General features: G+C 37.3%; 1 protein-coding gene and 1 long non-coding RNA gene across 11 annotated transcripts in view; one reads left to right on the top strand and one right to left on the bottom strand.

Moving 5' to 3' along the window:
• The window catches only part of LOC110456672 (microtubule-associated protein futsch-like), an 81,204-nt gene extending 65,945 nt beyond the window's left edge, over nucleotides 1-15,259 (top strand). For 9 of the 10 annotated variants that reach the window (XM_021507539.1, XM_021507537.1, XM_021507533.1 and 6 more), the window contains 5 exons: nucleotides 1,504-1,576; nucleotides 6,938-7,065; nucleotides 9,389-9,656; nucleotides 9,967-11,567; nucleotides 13,622-15,259. In XM_021507539.1, coding sequence (XP_021363214.1) covers nucleotides 1,504-1,576; nucleotides 6,938-7,065; nucleotides 9,389-9,656; nucleotides 9,967-11,567; nucleotides 13,622-13,726 — 2,175 coding nt within the window. In that variant the 3' untranslated portion in view covers nucleotides 13,727-15,259. Of the gene's footprint in view, nucleotides 1-1,503; nucleotides 1,577-6,937; nucleotides 7,066-9,388; nucleotides 9,657-9,966; nucleotides 11,568-12,271; nucleotides 12,291-13,621 lie in introns of all 10 variants that reach the window. The other variant, XM_021507538.1, reaches the window with a different exon arrangement.
• A 99-nt stretch (nucleotides 15,260-15,358) lies between these two features.
• Nucleotides 15,359-18,236, bottom strand: LOC110456675. Its single transcript, XR_002463613.1, has 2 exons — nucleotides 17,630-18,236; nucleotides 15,359-17,562 (listed from the first exon to the last, which is right to left on the bottom strand). It is a non-coding gene; the product is annotated as an uncharacterized LOC110456675 (long non-coding RNA).
• Between the last annotated feature and the right edge of the window lie 1,635 nt (nucleotides 18,237-19,871).

Raw genomic sequence — 19,871 nt, 5'->3', positions numbered from 1 at the left:
ACTATATAACATACGACAGTAATTTTGTTTTGTAATTGTTTTGTAATTTTGTTTTGTTTTGTACAATTAGCTACGTACATATAGATCATCAAACTACTATATAACATACGACAGTAATTTTGTTTTGTAAAAACAGAAAAAGTGTTTCAACGACAGATCGAGTAAGCAGGTTTTTGAATTTCTAGAGGGAGCAGGAAATCCAAAAGTCATCGAGGTCAGATTGAGGGGGGCACATTTTCTGAAATATTCACAGATTGATTGATAATGCAATTTGGAACAATTTAAGTGAAGGTTAGATGTTGGAGCTCTATAGGCGGACATGTTTAGTATCTCAATATTCTCCAGTAAGGTGAACAGAACAGAGTTCGAGGGACTGGCTTATGTATGATACAGGATGGTATTGGAAGGAGATTGTTTGTTGAAGATGGAGCAGTCCTGATATGAATTAACTCATTCACCCCTGGAGACACATTTGAACTCCTCCAATTCAAACGTTGGAATAGTTAATTATGAAATTTCAGGGGTGAATGAGTTCAGGATCAGATGTGATTCTGTGGCCTTCCTGTTAGAGAAAAAAATGTTTTAATACCAAATTGAAAATAGGGATCAGATGTTTCTCCATCAAACGCCTTTTCTATCAACATCAGAAAATAATAAATCTGACATAAATAGGCTATGTAATTGGGATGTTCCTGGTCTGCTGTAATAGGTGTTCATTAAATTACCACCGATCTACTCCTGTGACCTAGATAAAAAGATTCTGCTGTCATTATCTGTAACAGCCAATTTTTTCTATAATTATAAAGTTCTATTAAGAAACCTCCACAAAAGTGTATTGATAATACCTTACACTGTCACCATTTATAGTCAACTCGAAAACTGATGAACAATTCAGTACAACTCCTGTGACAGCACATAAGCTTTGAAATCTCAGGATACGATAGGACTCCTTCCGATAATTGAGAGAAAAAAAGTTATTTAAAGCAGATGTCAGACGGACTTATAATGTAATTTTTGAAGTTTTTTGGCTCGCCAAACATGTCTAATTACCTTAACATGTAGCCGGTGAAGCCCGGTTTGGTAGGCATGAGCGTTTAATGACTTTCTAGGGGTTGAAAGACATAGAAACGCTGGAATGTTCTCTCAGATGTGTCAACTTCGGGGGATTCAGGCGGCATTTTATTTCTTCCTGCTTTCCAAAATGCACTGAAAATTCCCATGACTTGAAAACAAAAGTGATGGTTTTGCACTAACTTTGATGTGAGTAATGTATAGGGAGACACATGGTTTACTGTAGGTAAATCCTGGCTGTCATACCCAAGGCTAGAAACATCTTATACCAAACAAAATTTGCTTTAAAAAAGTCATCTGTGGATAAAGAATTCTGCAGACAACACAGTGAAGTAGATATTATTCTTCAGATTCCTGAGTATTTTGTGATATAAACCTATAAGGAAATGTGTACCGACATATTAGATGAGTGTATGATTATTTTTTTTGTAGGATGTTTTCTTCAACACCAACTGGCAGGAGTCTGTAGGAGGCGCACAGTCGAACAAGTCAGCTAGTTCTTCAGGTAGGTACCAGTTTGGTAGATGTTTAATTAACATCTCTCTCTAAAATCTGTCTGTAATTCTATGTAGGAACAGGCTGAAGGAACTGTGCAAACTCCTTGCCAGGAACTGCAAAAGTGGAAATCTCTGCGTTTGTGACTCTTTGAACTGATCACGATTTGGAGATTTTTGTGCTGGTAATGGTACTGAAATCTATCTGCTATATCTTTAATCTATATACTTATTTCCAACCCTCGAACATGTCCACGTTTACAGTATTATGAGGGGTACTTAGCTGGTTTTGTCAGTACTACTCATATTTCAACATTTCCAATTGCATTGGATACCGGTAAGCACCTGTTTCCTTGGCAACTGTATAGACTTACTGTGAATAACATCCTGCTGCCATGACAACTAATCCAGTCACCTTCCCTTATTCCGTTAATCCCGGAAAATTACATGCTTCCTGGCAGTTTCCTCACAATATCCTTTTTTATACATTTATCAGGTTTGTGTAATGTATACTTGGACTTGGTACCACAAGATGTGTATAAGGCTTTTATAATGTGACTTCAAGTGTCGATGTCCGTGGTACATGTGTACCTGATGAAAGTCATCAGGTGACAAGCTACTGCAAAACTAAAGATTCTTGCATGTGAAATTGTAGGTGTTGTGACTCATTAAACTCAGGTGCAGTGTTGAAAATCTAAATATATCATAAATTAATAAGTAAATAAATATCCTAGAATCTATGTAGTCTTTATATAGTTTGTGGGTGGATGTCTTTGTGCTTAAAAACATCTTCCACACTGGAATAACTTCCTCTTTTACTGTATAGGTCTTACACCCAGACACTCCTACTAAGCATCTGACAAGTTTGGACAGCCTCCCAATTTTCATTCCCACAAATACGGTTTTGTAAGATTACAGAAAAAAGCTTCACAGTGTCAAACTGACAATGCTTCGGATTTGCAAAACCATATATACGGTAATGGTCAGTATTACCTTCTAAATGACCATATATCTGACCTAGTATGTTATGGTTAGAAAACCACTGTTGTACAGAGGGATTGCTGTACATGTGTGGTTCAGAACTCCTATTTACCAAAGTCGCCAGCATTTCCTATGGAGCAAGGAGACTCCTCTAAGAAAAATCTGGTCAAGGTGTACTGTTATTGACCGACATTTTGACAATTAAGATTTGTCTTTGGTAAAGTTCTATCCATCGAAGATTTCGACCTGAAATCTGTGTCATCAGAATAGCGTATGTGTCATATTGACCTGGTCATTTTCGTCCTTCAGTAAATAGGTTATGTTTATGTATGAAGCCCTAAATGACCCTAACATGGTAATCACACTGTTACTTGACTGATTCAGAATAAACAGGCTCTCACTAGAAACATCTCAATCACAGGCTCCAACTTGAGCCATAGATTTACTATTGCCTCAAAACAAATGAAAATATAAACACACAGAGACAGACTTTTGTCAAATATGTCATTTTATGGAAAAATTGATACTTCATATATAGTATCAATATGCTTCATTCTTTATCGAGTACTTTTTCTTAGCCAACGTTCCTCAAGTTACAAACTGTCGGAAGTCTACGGTGTGTGATACTCCCATAGGACAATGTGGATAATGGATGGTATATAAGATAACAGTTCCAAATGGATTGTGCCTGTTGTGTGATCAATATGTGCGGAGATCTTTAGTCAGATGGAAGTGTGAGGCTGAATGTGTGTTCCGGATCAGGTTGACCTTAGATAAGGATTCTTTTAAGGGATTAGGGTATAGTTCGACTTTACTGGATACTCCGCTCTATCTTGGGAGATGATAAGGCGTGATTTCCTGAAAATCGATTTCTTCTGTGTCGTAGCTGTCAACTTGGATAGTGCCACCCTTGACTTTCATTGGTTGTAACTATTAAGCATTAGAGAGTTTTGTTCTAACTTTACAAACATTTTAGGATGTAGAAGTTGTGTCATCAATCGTTTTGAGGGGAATTTGTTTCAGTAACAGCTGGTACCATAAAGCACCTGACATTACATGACTGAGGCATGGTTTGACAGTCCAACAGAAAATGTCTACTTTCACTTACACTTGCCATTATACTCTTGTTTAGAGGCAGTAGGTATTCTATGACTTGGCCATGTCTGTGTTGCTAGATATGTTGATATTTGACAGAGCAACACCCAGTTTGTGAGGTACCGAGGAATCAGGAAGTGGCGACTATCATGTTGTTAGTTGTGATAGAAACAGGCTGGCTGGTAATGTTGTAGCAACAGTTGTGTGACATTCCTTCTGTGGTTCCTAGTACGATGAGCTTTACCTCAGATCTGTCCAACATGCTTTTAATGAAGGGATGTTGGGATATATGTTTATACATTTGTCTTTAATCAAACCTCATTTATCTTTTTACTTCTTTCTTTTCTGAGAATCCATCAGATTTGTTTAAAACAATGTGTAATTTTTTTGAAGGAAGTCTAGAAGCAGCATCATATTTTTTTTACAATGAATTATTTATTTGAATGTTGAGGTAAAGTTCTGTATGATTGGCTTAAGGAAATGATGATTAATGACAACATAAAAAGCAAAACAGAGGCCAACAGGAATCGATCAGTTCCCAAAAACCAGCCTTCAGTACCTAACATTAATACAGATAGATATGAATGTCCATTACTCATCAGACTGTTATCACGTCTGACTTAATGTGGAGTTGTTCGACCAGGAACGAGCGTGAGGAACAGTTCTACAGTGTTTGTCTGCGGGGAAGTTTTATTGGAGAGCATTTGCATTACCAATGATTACAGGCCGTGATGTAAACACGGGCATCAGTCTTAATCAGGAGGCGATAGAAATAGCCCGGACTGTCTCCTGGGCACATCCTAATCAATACTATTGTAATTCAAAAGATTTCATAAAACGTGGTTCATACATATTGGATGTCCCCCAAGCTGTTGTACCTGGATGTTTGTGTCTGACTCAACTAAAGTTAGGTTTTGTTCAACAAAGTCTTATACCTATCTTGAACTCACCTAAACCAATATAGGAAGAGATATAATAAAAATGCTTGATGTTGAAAAAAAAAAAAAAGTATTCCTTGCACTGACTGGACCCAGGCCACCAGTCCTGGTCACATTCCTGGCTCCAACTGGACCTATGCTATTGGTCCTGGTCACATTCCTGGCTCTGACTGGACCCAGGCTGTCGGTCCTGGTCACATTCCTGGCTCTAACTGGACCTAGGCTATTGGTCCTGGTCATATTCCTGGCTCTGACTGGACCCAGGCTGTCGGTCCTGGTCACATTCCTGGCTCCGACTGGACACAGGTCAGTGGTCCTGCTCCTGGCTCTGACTGGACACAGGTCAGTGGTCCTGCTCCTGGCTCCGACTGAACACAGGTCAGTGGTCCTGCTCCTGGCTCTGACTTGACACAGGTCAGTGGTCCTGCTCCTGGCTCTGACTGGACACAGGTCAGTGGTCCTTCTCCTGGCTCCGACTGAACACAGGTCAGTGGTCCTGTTCCTGGCTCCGACTGGACACAGGTCAGTGGTCCTGCTCCTGGCTCTGACTTGACACAGGTCAGTGGTCCTGCTCCTGGCTCTGACTGGACACAGGTCAGTGGTCCTGCTCCTGGCTCTGACTGAACACAGGTCAGTGGTCCTTCTCCTGGCTCTGACTGGACACAGGTCAGTGGTCCTGCTCCTGGCTCTGACTGGACACAGGTCAGTGGTCCTGCTCCTGGCTCTGACTGGACACAGGCCTGTGGTCCTGCTCCTGGTCCTGTCTCAGACTGAACCTGGCAGGCCAGCTAGCAATCCTGCTTGTGAGTGAGATATGGGTCAGACTGTATCATATGATACAATGGTTCATAATGCTAAGCAGTGGGAAAGTAAGAAATCTCCCAGTGGTCACTACTGTTTAGGTCATTGAGTCTTTTTAGTGTACGACTGCTGGTCGCTGACCCTTCCCAGACATTCCATATGGGCACTCTTAGGCCTGTACATGTCAGTTTCCTATGCAATTTTCTGTATTGATATTTTTGTCAACAAGTGGGTAAACAGTATTGATTTTTCTGTATCCAATATATTAGGTGTTGGTGAGTATTGGATAGGTCAGATCTCCATAATTCTGTACGATGACGAAATAGACGTGATGGATTCTGTCATGGTATAAACAGTAACCCGATACATGCCAAGGAATGTAATATCAGTATATATACAGAAAAGAAATTGAAAATTTAGTTTGAAACACCAAAACACAAAATTCTCTTTACAACATTGGGTGTTTAATGGCAAATGTTTCAGCATAAAGTGACAAATCAAAATGGGTAAAATCTATTTTTCTCACCACCAAAAAATAAAAAAGAGAATTCGCACATTATGACTTTTTTACAGTAAAAAAAGTATTTTTTCTCACATATAAAGGGAATATGTTCTTATGTAGTAATTTTGTCAGAGATAATAACATCTTACTTGAAACTAGTTCATAATTACTGTGTGGTATGATTGTGATGTCGTTATAAGGATTGCTAATGTGAAAACTGCTGGACTTAATTTTATCAATTAAATGAAGTAAAATCCTATATTTATAGATATAATAAAGAAATAAAATTATGATACTCATGTAAGATCCTATATATATTACCATTTACTGCAGTCTTTATGACAAAATGAACCAGACCGGTACTTTTACATACAAGAGACACATTGTCAGACTGCCAATATCTGACGTAAACTTACTGTTTATTAAATCTAAATCGAATGTCTATGTAAGTTATTCATCATAGGTGACCGAGTCTGAAAAGTGTGGCATGGATAGCATTCCTTAACCCAGGTAGATTGCCCAGGTGTGAAAATATAAATACTTATCGGTACCACAGAAATGAGTTTATAAGAGTTCTGGCACGTCCCCTCTCCGCTATTTATAAATCCTAAGGTATATATACATTATTGTTGCATAATTATACATGGGAATTTGACTCCACATATGTTCAGGGCTAAGCCCATAACAGTGCTTTAATAATTAGGACCTATTGTGGGGTATATACCTGATAAATACCCGAGGATGAATCTCTTACAGAATATTATGACAGCTACTATGTAAGAACAATTAATCCTTCCTTTTATTAGTGATTCCTTAGTGTTTATGTACATTTATGAATTATCGATATGGTTGAGACAAGCTATACCTGTAATATTTCTCCTCTAGGGGTGTATGAGTATTACCACACACCTGTTTTATTATACCTATAAGGTAAATTTCTATATCCTATACGCTGTATATACGTATATATTTAATTTCTCTGCAAAGGTGTGATATGATTTATATGGTATAGAATTACTGTAATATCTAATATATAACTATGTTCCTCACAACAGGTGCGACATCAGACATGGATTTTAATGTGGTGAAGTCAGATTCTCAGGTGCTGGACAGCGAGGCTGCCAAACACAAGATCTCTGTGAAACCCAGGTCACGCCGAGCTTCCAGTCAACGCACCAGGACTGTAAGTGAAAGCAATATGCAGTCTGAATACTGAATCAGTCAACTCAGTTATCGTAGGCTGTCCAGAATATCTACTTCATCGCACTGTTACACTAGGGACCATTTTGTTTTAGATTTGAGTTATCTTAAAATAAATCTTTGGAAGCCTAATGTATTCCAATAGAATCTGGACCCCATTTGACATTTTATGAGGTTTGATAGTTTTATGTTTTATTGAATGAAATGAGTGATTATATTATCCCTTTCACCACTGTAGACCACAATGGGCTCATCTAGATCAATGCATAGAAGAGTTTACTGAAGTTACATAGGGATGAAAGGGTTAATAACATTTGTTACAATGTACTTCATTGAGGAAAAGGTTTGCTCTGAAACCATGATGCTTTTGAGTTAATACCATTTACATGTGTAGTTGGGGATTCTTGATTTTTGTAAGGAGGTGTCTCATCTCCTGGAGAGAAAGGTTAAACTTTTGAGAAAATGTCACTTAACATTACAAATAATATTTACAAGGAAGGAATAAGTGATATAGATTCTTAAATAAAACAAACAAACCTGTTGTACAAGCGTTAGAGTTCCCTTGATGTAACTCGGGGCACTGCGGGTGGCAAAGTGGTTATGACGTCTGATCGTCTACAATCACTGGGTTGTGGGCTCAATTTTTTAAATGTCCTAAAATGACCATACTAATGACATATTTTGAGTTGTTCTTTCAGATGAAATCATTACATCTTAAAATATAGGAACAGTTTAGCAAATTCACTGGTTGAAAACACTCAATATAAGGGTCCAAAATCGGGAGTCTCGGATCCCTCCTAAATAGGGAGGGTGAATTGGCAAGTATGTCTATCTGTTAGCAGGACGTACAAACCAAACAACCAAACCTTGGTAACTGATCTTGATATAATATTAGAACACTAGACTATACCTTACCGTATTTTACCGGTAATGAGCCCTCCCCTCCCCCCTCCTGNTGGATTTTATCTCACCTCTACTGTTGAGTGTCCAGTAAATATTTCAGCATAAAAAAGTTTGTGTTGTACAAATAACCAGAAGACACAAATAAAATTTCATGTTTTTTAACCCTTAGGCTGCTACACGGCACGGTACTATATTTCACCTGAAATCCCTGTCCAATTATCATTTTCCTATTTGAGTGGTGTAAATTGTTACAGACCAAATGTTCCCTGGGGGCTCCACATGGCTATAATGCTATAGCCTCTGAGATTTGGTCTTCATCCAAATTCTCCATATACTGCAAGAACAGTGATTTATAGAACTTTTAGCAAGAAAATTTGCCCGAATATGAAATAATAACGGCCCAAAATTTATTCCTGGTATGTAATCATGCAGCTGTGCCAAATACACCAGTATTTTAAAAAGTTTCGTTGGAGTAACGATAGTGTTGTTGAAATTGATTTTGAGCATGCTTGTGTAATTTCTTTAAACAATATCAGTGTTGTTATTGCAGAGAGAAACCACTCTGTATTCTTTAGTATTTTACTCTGTCTCGGCTTTGAAACACTGGTGTCTATTAAGTCAGAAAAAAATCTAGAAATTTTCGTTTATAAGAATGTTTAAAAGAAAAAACTGCAAACTTCATTGTCACTGAATAGTGAAAAGATATATGAACACGATAGTTAAATTCAAGATTTGAATGCAATGAAATTGGTTTAGTGACCTTGAGGAATTGGTTCAGTGACCTTGAGCAAGGCTAATACCACTCGGATCCTAAACCAGCATATCAACTGTTAAGTGACACAGATTTCTGATAGTGTTATTGAGTTAAGAGGCCTACCACTCGCACACAATGTAATCAGACGACGTTCAATTTCAATTTTCAATCAGATAATTGTTTGCTCATGTGATTTGCTATTTCCTGTGTTTTAACACCAAGACATCTTGTCTCACCAGAAGCCCTGCGATTCAGGATTTCAGGTTAATTTTCTAAGGTAATTTCAAATTTGCTTCAGCAAAATCATCAAGATATTACATTATCTGAAGACATGAAATATGAGCAATATGTTTTATGGACAAACGAGCTGGTAATGCAATACATTTTAAACCCAAGATTTAGTTATTTCGTTTTCCATATTTATCCGACTATAAGCCTATAACTGGTAATAAGCCCACCCATATTTATCCCATCGTATTAGAAATGCCAACAGAGTTAATTTCCTGTAATAGGCTCCCTCCCTTCTACATTGAGTCTGGAATGGTATGTTGGCTACCGGGGCTTCATAAATGCAGCATAAATACATTAGATGTGTTTGATTCTTTAGGTAAAATAGTCCCTCCTTCATTTTATTTTCAATCTCAAACAGAAACCCTCTGTAGGAGCAAGTGCCTTGCCGCAGCTGAAGGAAGAATCTCCACCAAAGGAAATTCCTTCACAGGGAGTAGCCATAGCAACACCAAAGCCACACGAGGATGTGAAACCAGTGGATACGAAGCCTACCAAAGAGGAGGTCAAGGTCACAGAGGTAGAAGCCAAGGTTAAGGTTGCTGAGACTGAGGCTGCTCTGACCAAGCCAGCAGAACAGGAGCCCCTGATAACGGTTAGGGACAATATGACCAGTATCCAGATCGTAGGTGTGTACAAGATAGAAACGGTCAGTTTGAAAGACAAAGATTATAAAATAGATCAATTTCCAGTTGCCTATGATAGATAATATTTCCTAGAATTTTAATATTTTTATGAAGTTTTTATTGAAATGCATTGTACTTTTTATTGTCTAAAGATATTTTTTCTTTTCAAGATGTATTAACTAGATTTCAGATAGTATATAAATTTTAAATCTGTAATTAGGAATACACTTTCAAGTGATGTTTTAGTCACTGCCAATGTTCATTGCCAACTATACATAACCAGTGTCTCAAAAATTCTGATTTCATCCTACAGGTAAGGATAATCCTGAAGCCCGAACAGTCAGTCCCTCCTTGGAGGTTGATACTGAGAGTGCTAGCAAGCGTCGGAGCATGACAGAGAGCGAAAAGGACAAAATGCCTGGTCTACCAGTCAGTCCAGTGGCTCTGGGTGCAGTCAAACTCCGGACCAGGCCTCGTCCAAAGAGTCTGATCGAGCCTCCACAACTTCCTAAGCCAAGTGGGGATGAACTAGCTAAGGCTTTCAATAAACGCCTGTCAGTTCGAAAGGAGAGATCAAGTGAGGGATTCTCAGAGGAAGATTTCTTAGAGGTGAAAAAGGATTCTAATGAGGTAACACCTGCAGTGCTGCCATCTGACCTCAAAAAGACATCGCCCACAGGTGCTGCCCCCTCCACAGGGGGGATAACTTATGTGTTAAAGAAAGAGCCTTTAAGAAAAACATCATCATCATCATCATCAGACAGTGCTAAAACTCAACCGTTAAAGGCTGTTTCTGAGGAACCAAATAACAAAGACCAGCCAAAGCCAAAACCAACTGATACCAAAGCTGAGCCTGTGAGGATTGAGGTGCCTAAAAAAGACAATGTGCCTCCTTCTGTACAGGAGAAAAGTAAATCTCTCTCAAACAAATTAGCTTCACCACGGGAAGAGTACAGACTGAAAAGACAGTCTCGCAGCAAGACATTGCCTGTACAACCAGTTTCACAGGAATTCTTGGATAAAAAAGCCAATGATAACACTGCCGCTGCCAGTAATCTAAGCCAAAGTGTGAAAGAGGAAACACCCGTGAGCAAGGCAGATGCCGTGTCTTCTGGTCTGTCCAAAAAATCAGAGCCAAAACGTTCATCCTTAAAAGAAACAAACAATGCTGCTGAGCCTTCATGGTTTGCTATGGCCAGAAGGAAACAGGCTGATGCGGAACAGGAGGCAAAGAATGCTGCCAAGAAGGAAAATTCTCCTCCTGTTGGGGCTAAAGCTAACCCATTACCATCCTCTGGAGGGGCCAAAACAACCCCTTTACAGTCATCCATAGGGGCTAAATCTACACCCTTGCAATCTTCAATAGGGACCAAACCTACCCCTGTTCAGTCATCGGCAGGGCCAAAGCCTACTACAGGACAATCTTCAGTAGGAACAAAGACGAACCCTTCCACGGGAATTAAACCAAAGTCTACAGATAGTCCAAATACTGCTAGTGCTAGCAAGGAGGGGGCAACCTTGGTACGCAGCTTTAGAGACAAAATGGCTGACAAGTCAGAAAGTACACCCTTTAACAGGGCAAGTGTGAAATCCTCAGGGTTCTCTAGTAAGGAAGAAAAGGAGAAAATTAATGGGAACAAAAAAGCCCCTGAAACAAAGAAGGAAGCAGAACCCGTGCAAAGAACATTGTCAAACCGATCAAAGTTTGAAGCAAAGAGTTCTACACCTGGTGTTGGTAGTCAGGCATCAACGTCTTCCTCTTCCTCTTCTTCCTCTTCCTCCTCTTCTGTTCCAGCCTGGAAGGCTAATCTGGCCAAGAAGAAGGAGAAGGAACCAAAAATCAAAATAGAAATCATTGAGAAGAAAACAGAGAAACCAGTTCCCCCAAAGAAACCCTCGAAGGCCTTAGAGGAGGTAAGTCATTCTCGGCGAATGTTTGTCATTAGCTTTCCGTCGCTAACAGATATCACAATAAGGAAATACTGTACAAAAGTTAGTATTACGGACTATTTAAAGACAGAGAGGAGACTATTTCAATCTCTAACCTTTTATGTTGCGATAAAAAAGCACTTTCAACGTTTGCATATAAGGGTAATGCTAAGGTAGAGCTGCTTTGTAAAGTTGGCTGAATTTATGACTTATGTTTTGCCAGTGTTTTGTCTTAGTAAATGGCTATTCAGTGTTCATAGTTTACACCTAACACTTCTGCACTGCTACGATGGGACATAGGATTTGATACTATACTTTACTGCTACTGTAAAAATATGTAAAAAGTATATCAAGATATATTGGTGCAGGTAAAATTTAGGATTAACATTTTAATACTGGGGTGAGGGGAAACTCCTTCGGGGAACTCCTTCAAAATGAAAATGTCGAAGACTTACCTGGCTGAATTCTTAGATGTTTAATTAATCTTTTACTCATACAGGTAGTATAACAAATCAAATTAAAAGTGCATATTTAATATTCACCATTAGTAAGCCAGCTTATCAAATGAAAATATTTTACATGAAATGACTATTTTTGGAGACTGAATTTTGTGGTCTGTGCCCTATGTTCAGGAATAGGAATCATACCTAATAGACCTAAAAGACTATAATTAATTTCACTTGCTGCAGGACAGATCCAATAGGACATGTAAGTAACGTATCCTCGCAGCATGCAGCCAGACCCCTGTTTTATACCCTACATTTGCTACTCCAGGGTTTTGTGTTGAAATTAAATCGATTTGGATTTCATAAAAAGTTTACCATCATTCATTTGATCAATAAAAAATAGGATTATACAGGAAAACAAAACATGCATTGCTGTTTCTGAAGCTAACAACAATTTAGGGATTAAAAGCTGTGGAAACTTTAATTCTCTGGGTAAAAGAAAAATCAAAGTATCCAAAGGATAGTGTTTGCTGGCTGAACAACAGAGTTATTTCCCTTGATTTTGTACACAAGTTAGTCAGAGTTATCATCCTTGGTTTGCAGTCTCTTTTTTTTTTCTGACTCATTTCTCTGGGTTTTGTATTGCCAGTGTTTTGTTGTGAATATTGATATGTGCATGTCACAGTTATAATTGTGTATCTTTTAACATGTTAACCTTCCAGTGTGTTACATAAATATTCAGGTTTTGGGGGAAGGGAGTATTATCTGTCAGGGTGACAAGGGGGAGGGAGTAATTAATGTATAAGGTTACATGTAAGTCAACAGAATCCCTTCTTTCTTCTGAAGTTTTAATATATAGTTTATCTGATTTATTTGAATATGCATGTCCAATTTATATTTGTAACTCAGTAATTCCCTTTATGACAGCTGTTTATGTTCTTTGATACTTTCTATAGCTGGTGTTAAAAAAAATTCAAATATTATAGGGAAAGTTTATATTATCCCTCATTAGCTTCTAGTTATATTTTCAGATTATTTGGTGTTTGAACAAATTATAGAATTTAGAAAACCACCTCTCACTTAATTCTTGGTTGATTCCAGTTTTGTCTCAACACTTTGAGAAAAAATTGTAATCCTTCAAAACCAACATTATATAGGTTAGAATTAACAAGTCACCTTATTTCTTTTTCACAATACATTGTATATTCCTTTGTATACAGTAAACAGTTACCCAGTAAAAAAAAAAACATGTGTCTTGTCCAAGTAAAAATCTCCTACTTTTACATGTTTTTAGAAATAAAATTACTGGTTATACTTTCGAGTAAACATATTGCAGAAAATATTTATTATTGTTATTCGAAAATAAAAAACAAAAGAGTATGGAAGCTTACAAATGTGGACATGTATTTCTTAATTTTAGGAAATATTTGTTTGTGTTTAATTAGTCCAATTAACAGTGATATTCTGAATCCTTAGTTGCCAGATTTAAGAAGATTTTAAGAATGTACATTTGTTCATGTTGCATTGAAGTTTTTGTAACCGCAAATAGAGATAGGTGATGCATTGATAGACTCTTGATTTTTGTTGTTGCAGAAAGTCCTGTTGCGAGATAAACCGGTGGTGGACAACTGCAGTGACAGGAGACAGTCCAAGGTTCTCGACATGGTTAAGAGTTTCCAGAAACTTGAAGTGAGCTGATGTACAAACCTTCCCTGAGAAACTAGTGAACAAAAACATGCCTCTGAGCTGTCAGTACAGACTTACCTCCCCTGAGAGCAAATTGGGCTGATCCACTTGCTTCCCAGAAGTTGAAGTGTGTGCTGCACCCCTCTTCAATTGATTCAGTGAACTGACCGTGCTAATTGGGGATAATGTATGATCCATGTAGAGGGAGAATGAGAAACAATGTATTCTAACCTCTGCATTGGAGAACAACGCACCGACATATTTTCCTCCCTTCAAGAGGAATAAGGTTCTCTTTTGAAAATGAAAGCTTAAATGCTTGCATCTTCCTTTTGGAGAGATAAAAGTGATATATATGCTGGCCTCTTTTTACATGGAGGCTAGCTTACTTCCCCTTACATGGAGATAAGTGGCCTCGTTTACCTCAGACTGATTTACCGTCTCTGATTGTCACTGATAAGACAAGTTTGGCATCAGCACACTATAAGCCATTAGACCAAACTACTGCAAACTACATATATACAACTACAGCTATTCAACACATTCATGTTCCAGATTTGATTTGTGTAAGCTTTTAGTGTTTAAGGTATTCTAGTGTCTTCTGCCATATATGTTTGAGCCTATACTATAAGTCACATGACTTGAGTAATAATACACAAATCATGATTGATGACATATACAAAGGATTCTAGTTCGATTCTTTTTCTCAATTAAATGGATGTTGCTTTTATCGCTTAGAAACAATGCAAGTTTAATTCAGGAAATGATCATCATATTTAAAAAAAAGTCTTGTTACAGAAGAAATAAATGTCTAAAAATATAACACAGTGAGCATGAGTATTTATACATTACCGATATTGATGTTGACCTGGTAACTATGATACAATCTCCATGGCTTGCCTGTTAGGTCATTTCTCATTGGTTGAGTACTTGTTGATAGTGTAGATCATGTGACTTATCCACAATTTTCAGTTAAAAAGAAATGTTTTAGAGTGAATGTGTTTATTGTCTTGTGTGATGACAAAAAACTAAATTCCATTGCAAGTACAGATGCTATTATCAAGTTTATCAGAAGAAATGTTTGGTGAACAAGATGATAAAATGTCTGCCGTAAGAAAACTCTTGTTATGCTAGATAGATATGAAGAGTGAACGAAGAAATATGTGACGATGATGTGATGACATTAAATAGTTGTGAAATATAGGCATTTATATACATATTTATTCATTATTACCAAATGTAATCTAATGTAAAGATGTACACCCATAAAAACATAGATCATAACTTATGCCTTCTTTAAATTACTGTTAAGAAAACAGTTTCCCTGCTGTCAAAATTGTGTAAAGGATCTCCTTGACAAAACTGATTTGTTTATTATTAGAACACATTCTTGATAAAAAAAAAAATACATAGAAGACAATAATACCTGTAACTGATCAATATTGTGGGGAATAAATTTGTAAGAAAAATTCAACTTTGACAAATCCATAATCACAAATTAACATTAGAACCTTTTAGATGTGACTAATTTTATTGATGTTACTTAATGGAAAAACAGTCACAATATAAACATTATCTAATTTGGAATGCCCAGTGTTTAATACAAATCAGTGAAATTGAATGTTTTTACCAAGTGCAATATATAGCTGTATTTACGTATGTGTTGAGTAAAGTAGCCATTAATTGTCTGTCTGTAGGTATTTTCTGTGTTGATCAATAGACTTATTTTAAGCAATTAAATAATTTTTAGTTTAATAACTATATTTTATCACCTATTTAACAATTAAGCGTGGTAAGGGGTCATTTGAGCCTCCAAAATGATCTTCTTTATCAACATAACAATCATGTATCGTTAATTAATTTACTTTGTAATCAACTTTTATCTCCAGGAGCAATCAGGATAAAGTGAAAATCAAAAATGGAAATCTTACCTTCAGAGGTTATGTCTTCAGAATTAACATTCATTACCGGGAGAGTATTTGCATATAAGAGTGTTTTATGTTGTTGGAACTCTAGGTAGAGTGATTAACTAATTTAATTCCATAGATTTTCTTTAACAGTGTGACAATAAAGATAGGTAGGTTAGTTGGTTTAAGTATGATCTGTAGGTGTGTCAAAAATTCTTTAACTCATTCACCCCTGAAAACATATTTGAACTCTTCCAATTGAAAGGTTGGAATAGTTCATTACAAAATTTCAGGGGTAAATGAGTTAATGAACTTGAAGCTTTGCTCTTAGAGATTTTCAGCTTTTAATTGACTGTAGGTTCTTGATATCACCTTCTTTGTCTTAGGTTTGCTTCACTGATCAAATACAAGTAGCGTTGATGTATTACAAATGATTCTTTGATGAAGCAAAGAGAAATATGCTACATATCTGTCATAACCTCATAAAAATTGCTAAAAGTACCAAAACTATTTTTTTCTAAACTTTTTTGACAACTCTTACAAGGTTACAGTGGCTCTAGACTATTTAGCATACAGGGACAGATTGAATGATAATTAATATGACATTTTCTGCGAAGTTTTATCAGTGTGTATTTATTTTTCTTCGTTAGATCTCAAAAACCCCTTTGTACATATCACAACGATTATAATGTGCAATGTTTTGTATATGGTTTAAGAGAGTGTACAGATTTCTGTAGGCTTGTAAGCAGCCTTGTTCACAGGACATCAGATTGCTCTTCCTGTGTTGGCTTTTAGGACACTTAATAAAATGATGTTAAGTCTTTACAAATGTTTTGTTTGTTCCATGTGTCCCTATCAGCTTATTAGCATTACAGTTGTCTCCCCTTAAGCTTACTGGTACAGTTGTCTCCCCTTAAGCTTACTGGTACAGTTGTCTCCCCTTAATCTTACTTGTACAGTTGTCTCCCCTTAAGCTTACTGGTACAGTTGTCTCCCCTTAAGCTTACTAGTGTTGCAATTGTTTCCTTAACATTACCAATCATCTTCTATACTTATTAGGGGAATGATACTCGGCTATAACTTTATGCTAAGTACCTACAAAACTTCAATAATAAAATAATGATAAAATTTAAGTTCGTTCTCCTATAAATCTTTCAGCCTTATGTAAATTTAGTAGATTCTTCCATGTATTGATCTGGGCCAGTCCACTATGATCTTGGGTGTTGAAAGGGTTCTGTATTGAATTTAGATGGAACAGAGAATGAACATGAGAAAAGCTTTATGCATTAAGACACCTGTTTTAAATGTTTAGGACATCATGAAACTGTTACCTGTGTAACGTGCGGGCGGTCACCCATCCAACTACTGACCTCGCTCAACGTTGCTGAGCTAGTGAGCGGGTCCCCAGTTATACTGCACCACTGGAAAAGCTAGCTTGCCAGCAAGGCAGTATTTTCCCCCCATATACTGTTACACTTGTTGTACATTATCTAAACCTAATGTAAACTGTTGTACAGAACTGTTAACAATACCACAGCTTGCCAAAGTTTTTACAATTGATCATTGATACCATAAATGGCATTATTAATCATAGATGACATCAATTTTAACTTATTACCGATAATTAAGCTGAAAACATTAGATAAATCTGTATCTATTAAAGTGTGATCCCATTAGTGTTACTTACAATTTTATCCATGCTATGATTTTTAATCCACCAAAGAAATTTTTTAATGTTGAAAAAAAAGATTTCTTGATAGTTTGTTCCTGTGTAAAATAATATCTCACTAGAAGGCAAAAGTCAGAAATTTTAATCGAAAACTATCTTTTACGCATGATTATATTTTGTTTCCTTGGACAAAAATTTGAAAATAAATGTTGATCATTGCTGTAACATGGTGCTTGCTTGTCCATCCATCGTATAGACATTATCTATGAGGGGACCTTCCCATTGAGAGCCTTAGGCTGTCTGTCTGTCCATCCATGGTATAGACATTATCTGTGAGGGGACCTTCCCATTGAGAGCCTTAGGCTGTCTGTCTGTCCATCCATCGTATAGACATTATCTATGAGGGGACCTTCCCATTGAGAGCCTTAGGCTGTCTGTCTGTCCATCCATGGTATAGACATTATCTGTGAGGGGACCTTCCCATTGAGAGCCTTAGGCTGTCTGTCTGTCCATCCATGGTATAGACATTATCTGTGAGGGGACCTTCCCATTGAGAGCCTTAGGCTGTCTGTCTGTCCATCCATGGTATAGACATTATCTGTGAGGGGACCTTCCCATTGAGAGCCTTAGGCTGTCTGTCTGTCCATCCATGGTATAGACATTATCTGTGAGGGGACCTTCCCATTGAGAGCCTTAGGCTGTCTGTCTGTCCATCCATGGTATAGACATTATCTGTGAGGGGACCTTCCCATTGAGAGCCTTAGGCTGTCTGCCTGTCCTTTAATGATTCTGGTGGTTGAATGGTGAACACACAAGAAATACCAGCTCTGTACAAGCTATATGATACACTTTACCATGACAGAGTCATGGCATGTCCATTTATCCATTATCATGCTCTCTCTCTCTATATATATATGTAAATATATTAAACAAATTTATTAAAAAATCAATTTTCTTTCAAGTCTTGAGTTTATTTTGTTACAACAAGGAGAATAACCTGGCTTACACTAAAGTGGTTTGAGAAAACCTTAATATAGATCTTTTTCTGTCTTATATTGAAAATTGTCCATGGATCTGATTGGTGGAAAAAGTATATCAAGAAGACAAAAATGATTATTCCTTAATTACTATTTCTGCATGGGATCGCCACATAAATCGCCTTCTTCAAACTTTGCAGTGAGTAACAGTCTCAATCCCCACCTGCTTGCGTGTGACCACAACAAGTGCCAAGGTTTTTGACAAACCCTTTGAAGATTTATTGTGTGCATGCAAACCCTTATGAAGATTTGCTTTTTGTTTAATGGCTTGTTATGTTTGTTTTACGATAGTTATGGCCTTTTCCTCTTGTACATTAAACATTGTAACACAAGTTGAAAAATAATATATAGGCCAAGGAAGATGACCCTTATAACTTAATTGGTGAGCTAGGTAACAAGTAACAAAGAATAATGCCTGATACCCAGCAAGTGAAGTAAAATACGATTTACCATTTCAACACGTCTAAGGTATCGTTCAACTTTCCTGTTAAGAAAACGCAAATGTCCATTTCTTTTCTTGCAACATATTTTGATACATATTAGTACGAGAATGCACTAGAAGGATTCTTTGTATGATTGTTTCCCCAAGTCGTCCTTGAAAATAAACATTGTTTTGTCCATATGAAATAATGGTATTTGCCTCACTAAAAAGCCTATCGAAATCAATGAAACATTAACTTAACTGAGAGTTAATGACTGGTTAAAAAACTGTACTGTAGGTGTTGTATAATTTAAGATGAAATATGTCCACTAATTGGCAGGCTTGGTACCTGGTAATTTCCATTTCATATACAAATGTGACAGTGACTTGCATTGTATCGAGATGAAAATAAGGTATTCCTGGTAGCGTCCTCCGACGACATACACAAGGTGATTCGCCTGGTGCTTATTTCGATGTAAAAGCATTCACTACCTAGTAGACTTATTAGAATACACTAGTTGGTGGCTTTGGATGTTAAGATAGGTATCCCACCCGGTGACTTATTTAGAATTATACAGTAAATGCCCCTACAAGGCGTCTTATTAAGGGATATGAAACAGATGCAACTTGATGGATGTAGTTGAAAAAAGACCAAAAGTCGCCTCTCCCTCCTTGGTATATGTCGAAAACAAGACCGGCTTTCCTGTTTTGGACACATTGCAAGCTTATTTATACATGTAATATAGGAGCCATCTGGTGACTTATTTAAACACATAACAGGTAAAACTGTTGTCTTTTTACAACATGAATAAAGTGCCCCTACTTGCACATATGAAGCAAACTATTCGCGCATGGAGAGTGGGTAACTCCTACCAACAAGAAATCCAAACCTGAATGTTAGATACATTCACAGTGTACTGCTCCTAACATCATACTGGCCAGTGAAACATGACTATACCCATCCATCAACGGAGCGGCGGTACTCCCAGCAAATAGGTGATAGATTTGCTGCAAGGAATTCGAAGGTCGGTCCGTTCAGCTCACAAGAGTGGAGGGTAACGCGATCGGACATAGAACACGGGTACCGAGATGTTAGCTGCATCATTCAACACCACGAACACTACAA

Source organism: Mizuhopecten yessoensis, unplaced genomic scaffold (genome assembly GCF_002113885.1).
Source record: "Mizuhopecten yessoensis strain PY_sf001 unplaced genomic scaffold, ASM211388v2 scaffold8821, whole genome shotgun sequence".
NCBI classification, from domain to species: domain Eukaryota; kingdom Metazoa; phylum Mollusca; class Bivalvia; order Pectinida; family Pectinidae; genus Mizuhopecten; species Mizuhopecten yessoensis.
Note: the sequence above shows the minus strand (reverse complement) of the source record. Positions and strands in the feature narration are given on the sequence as shown.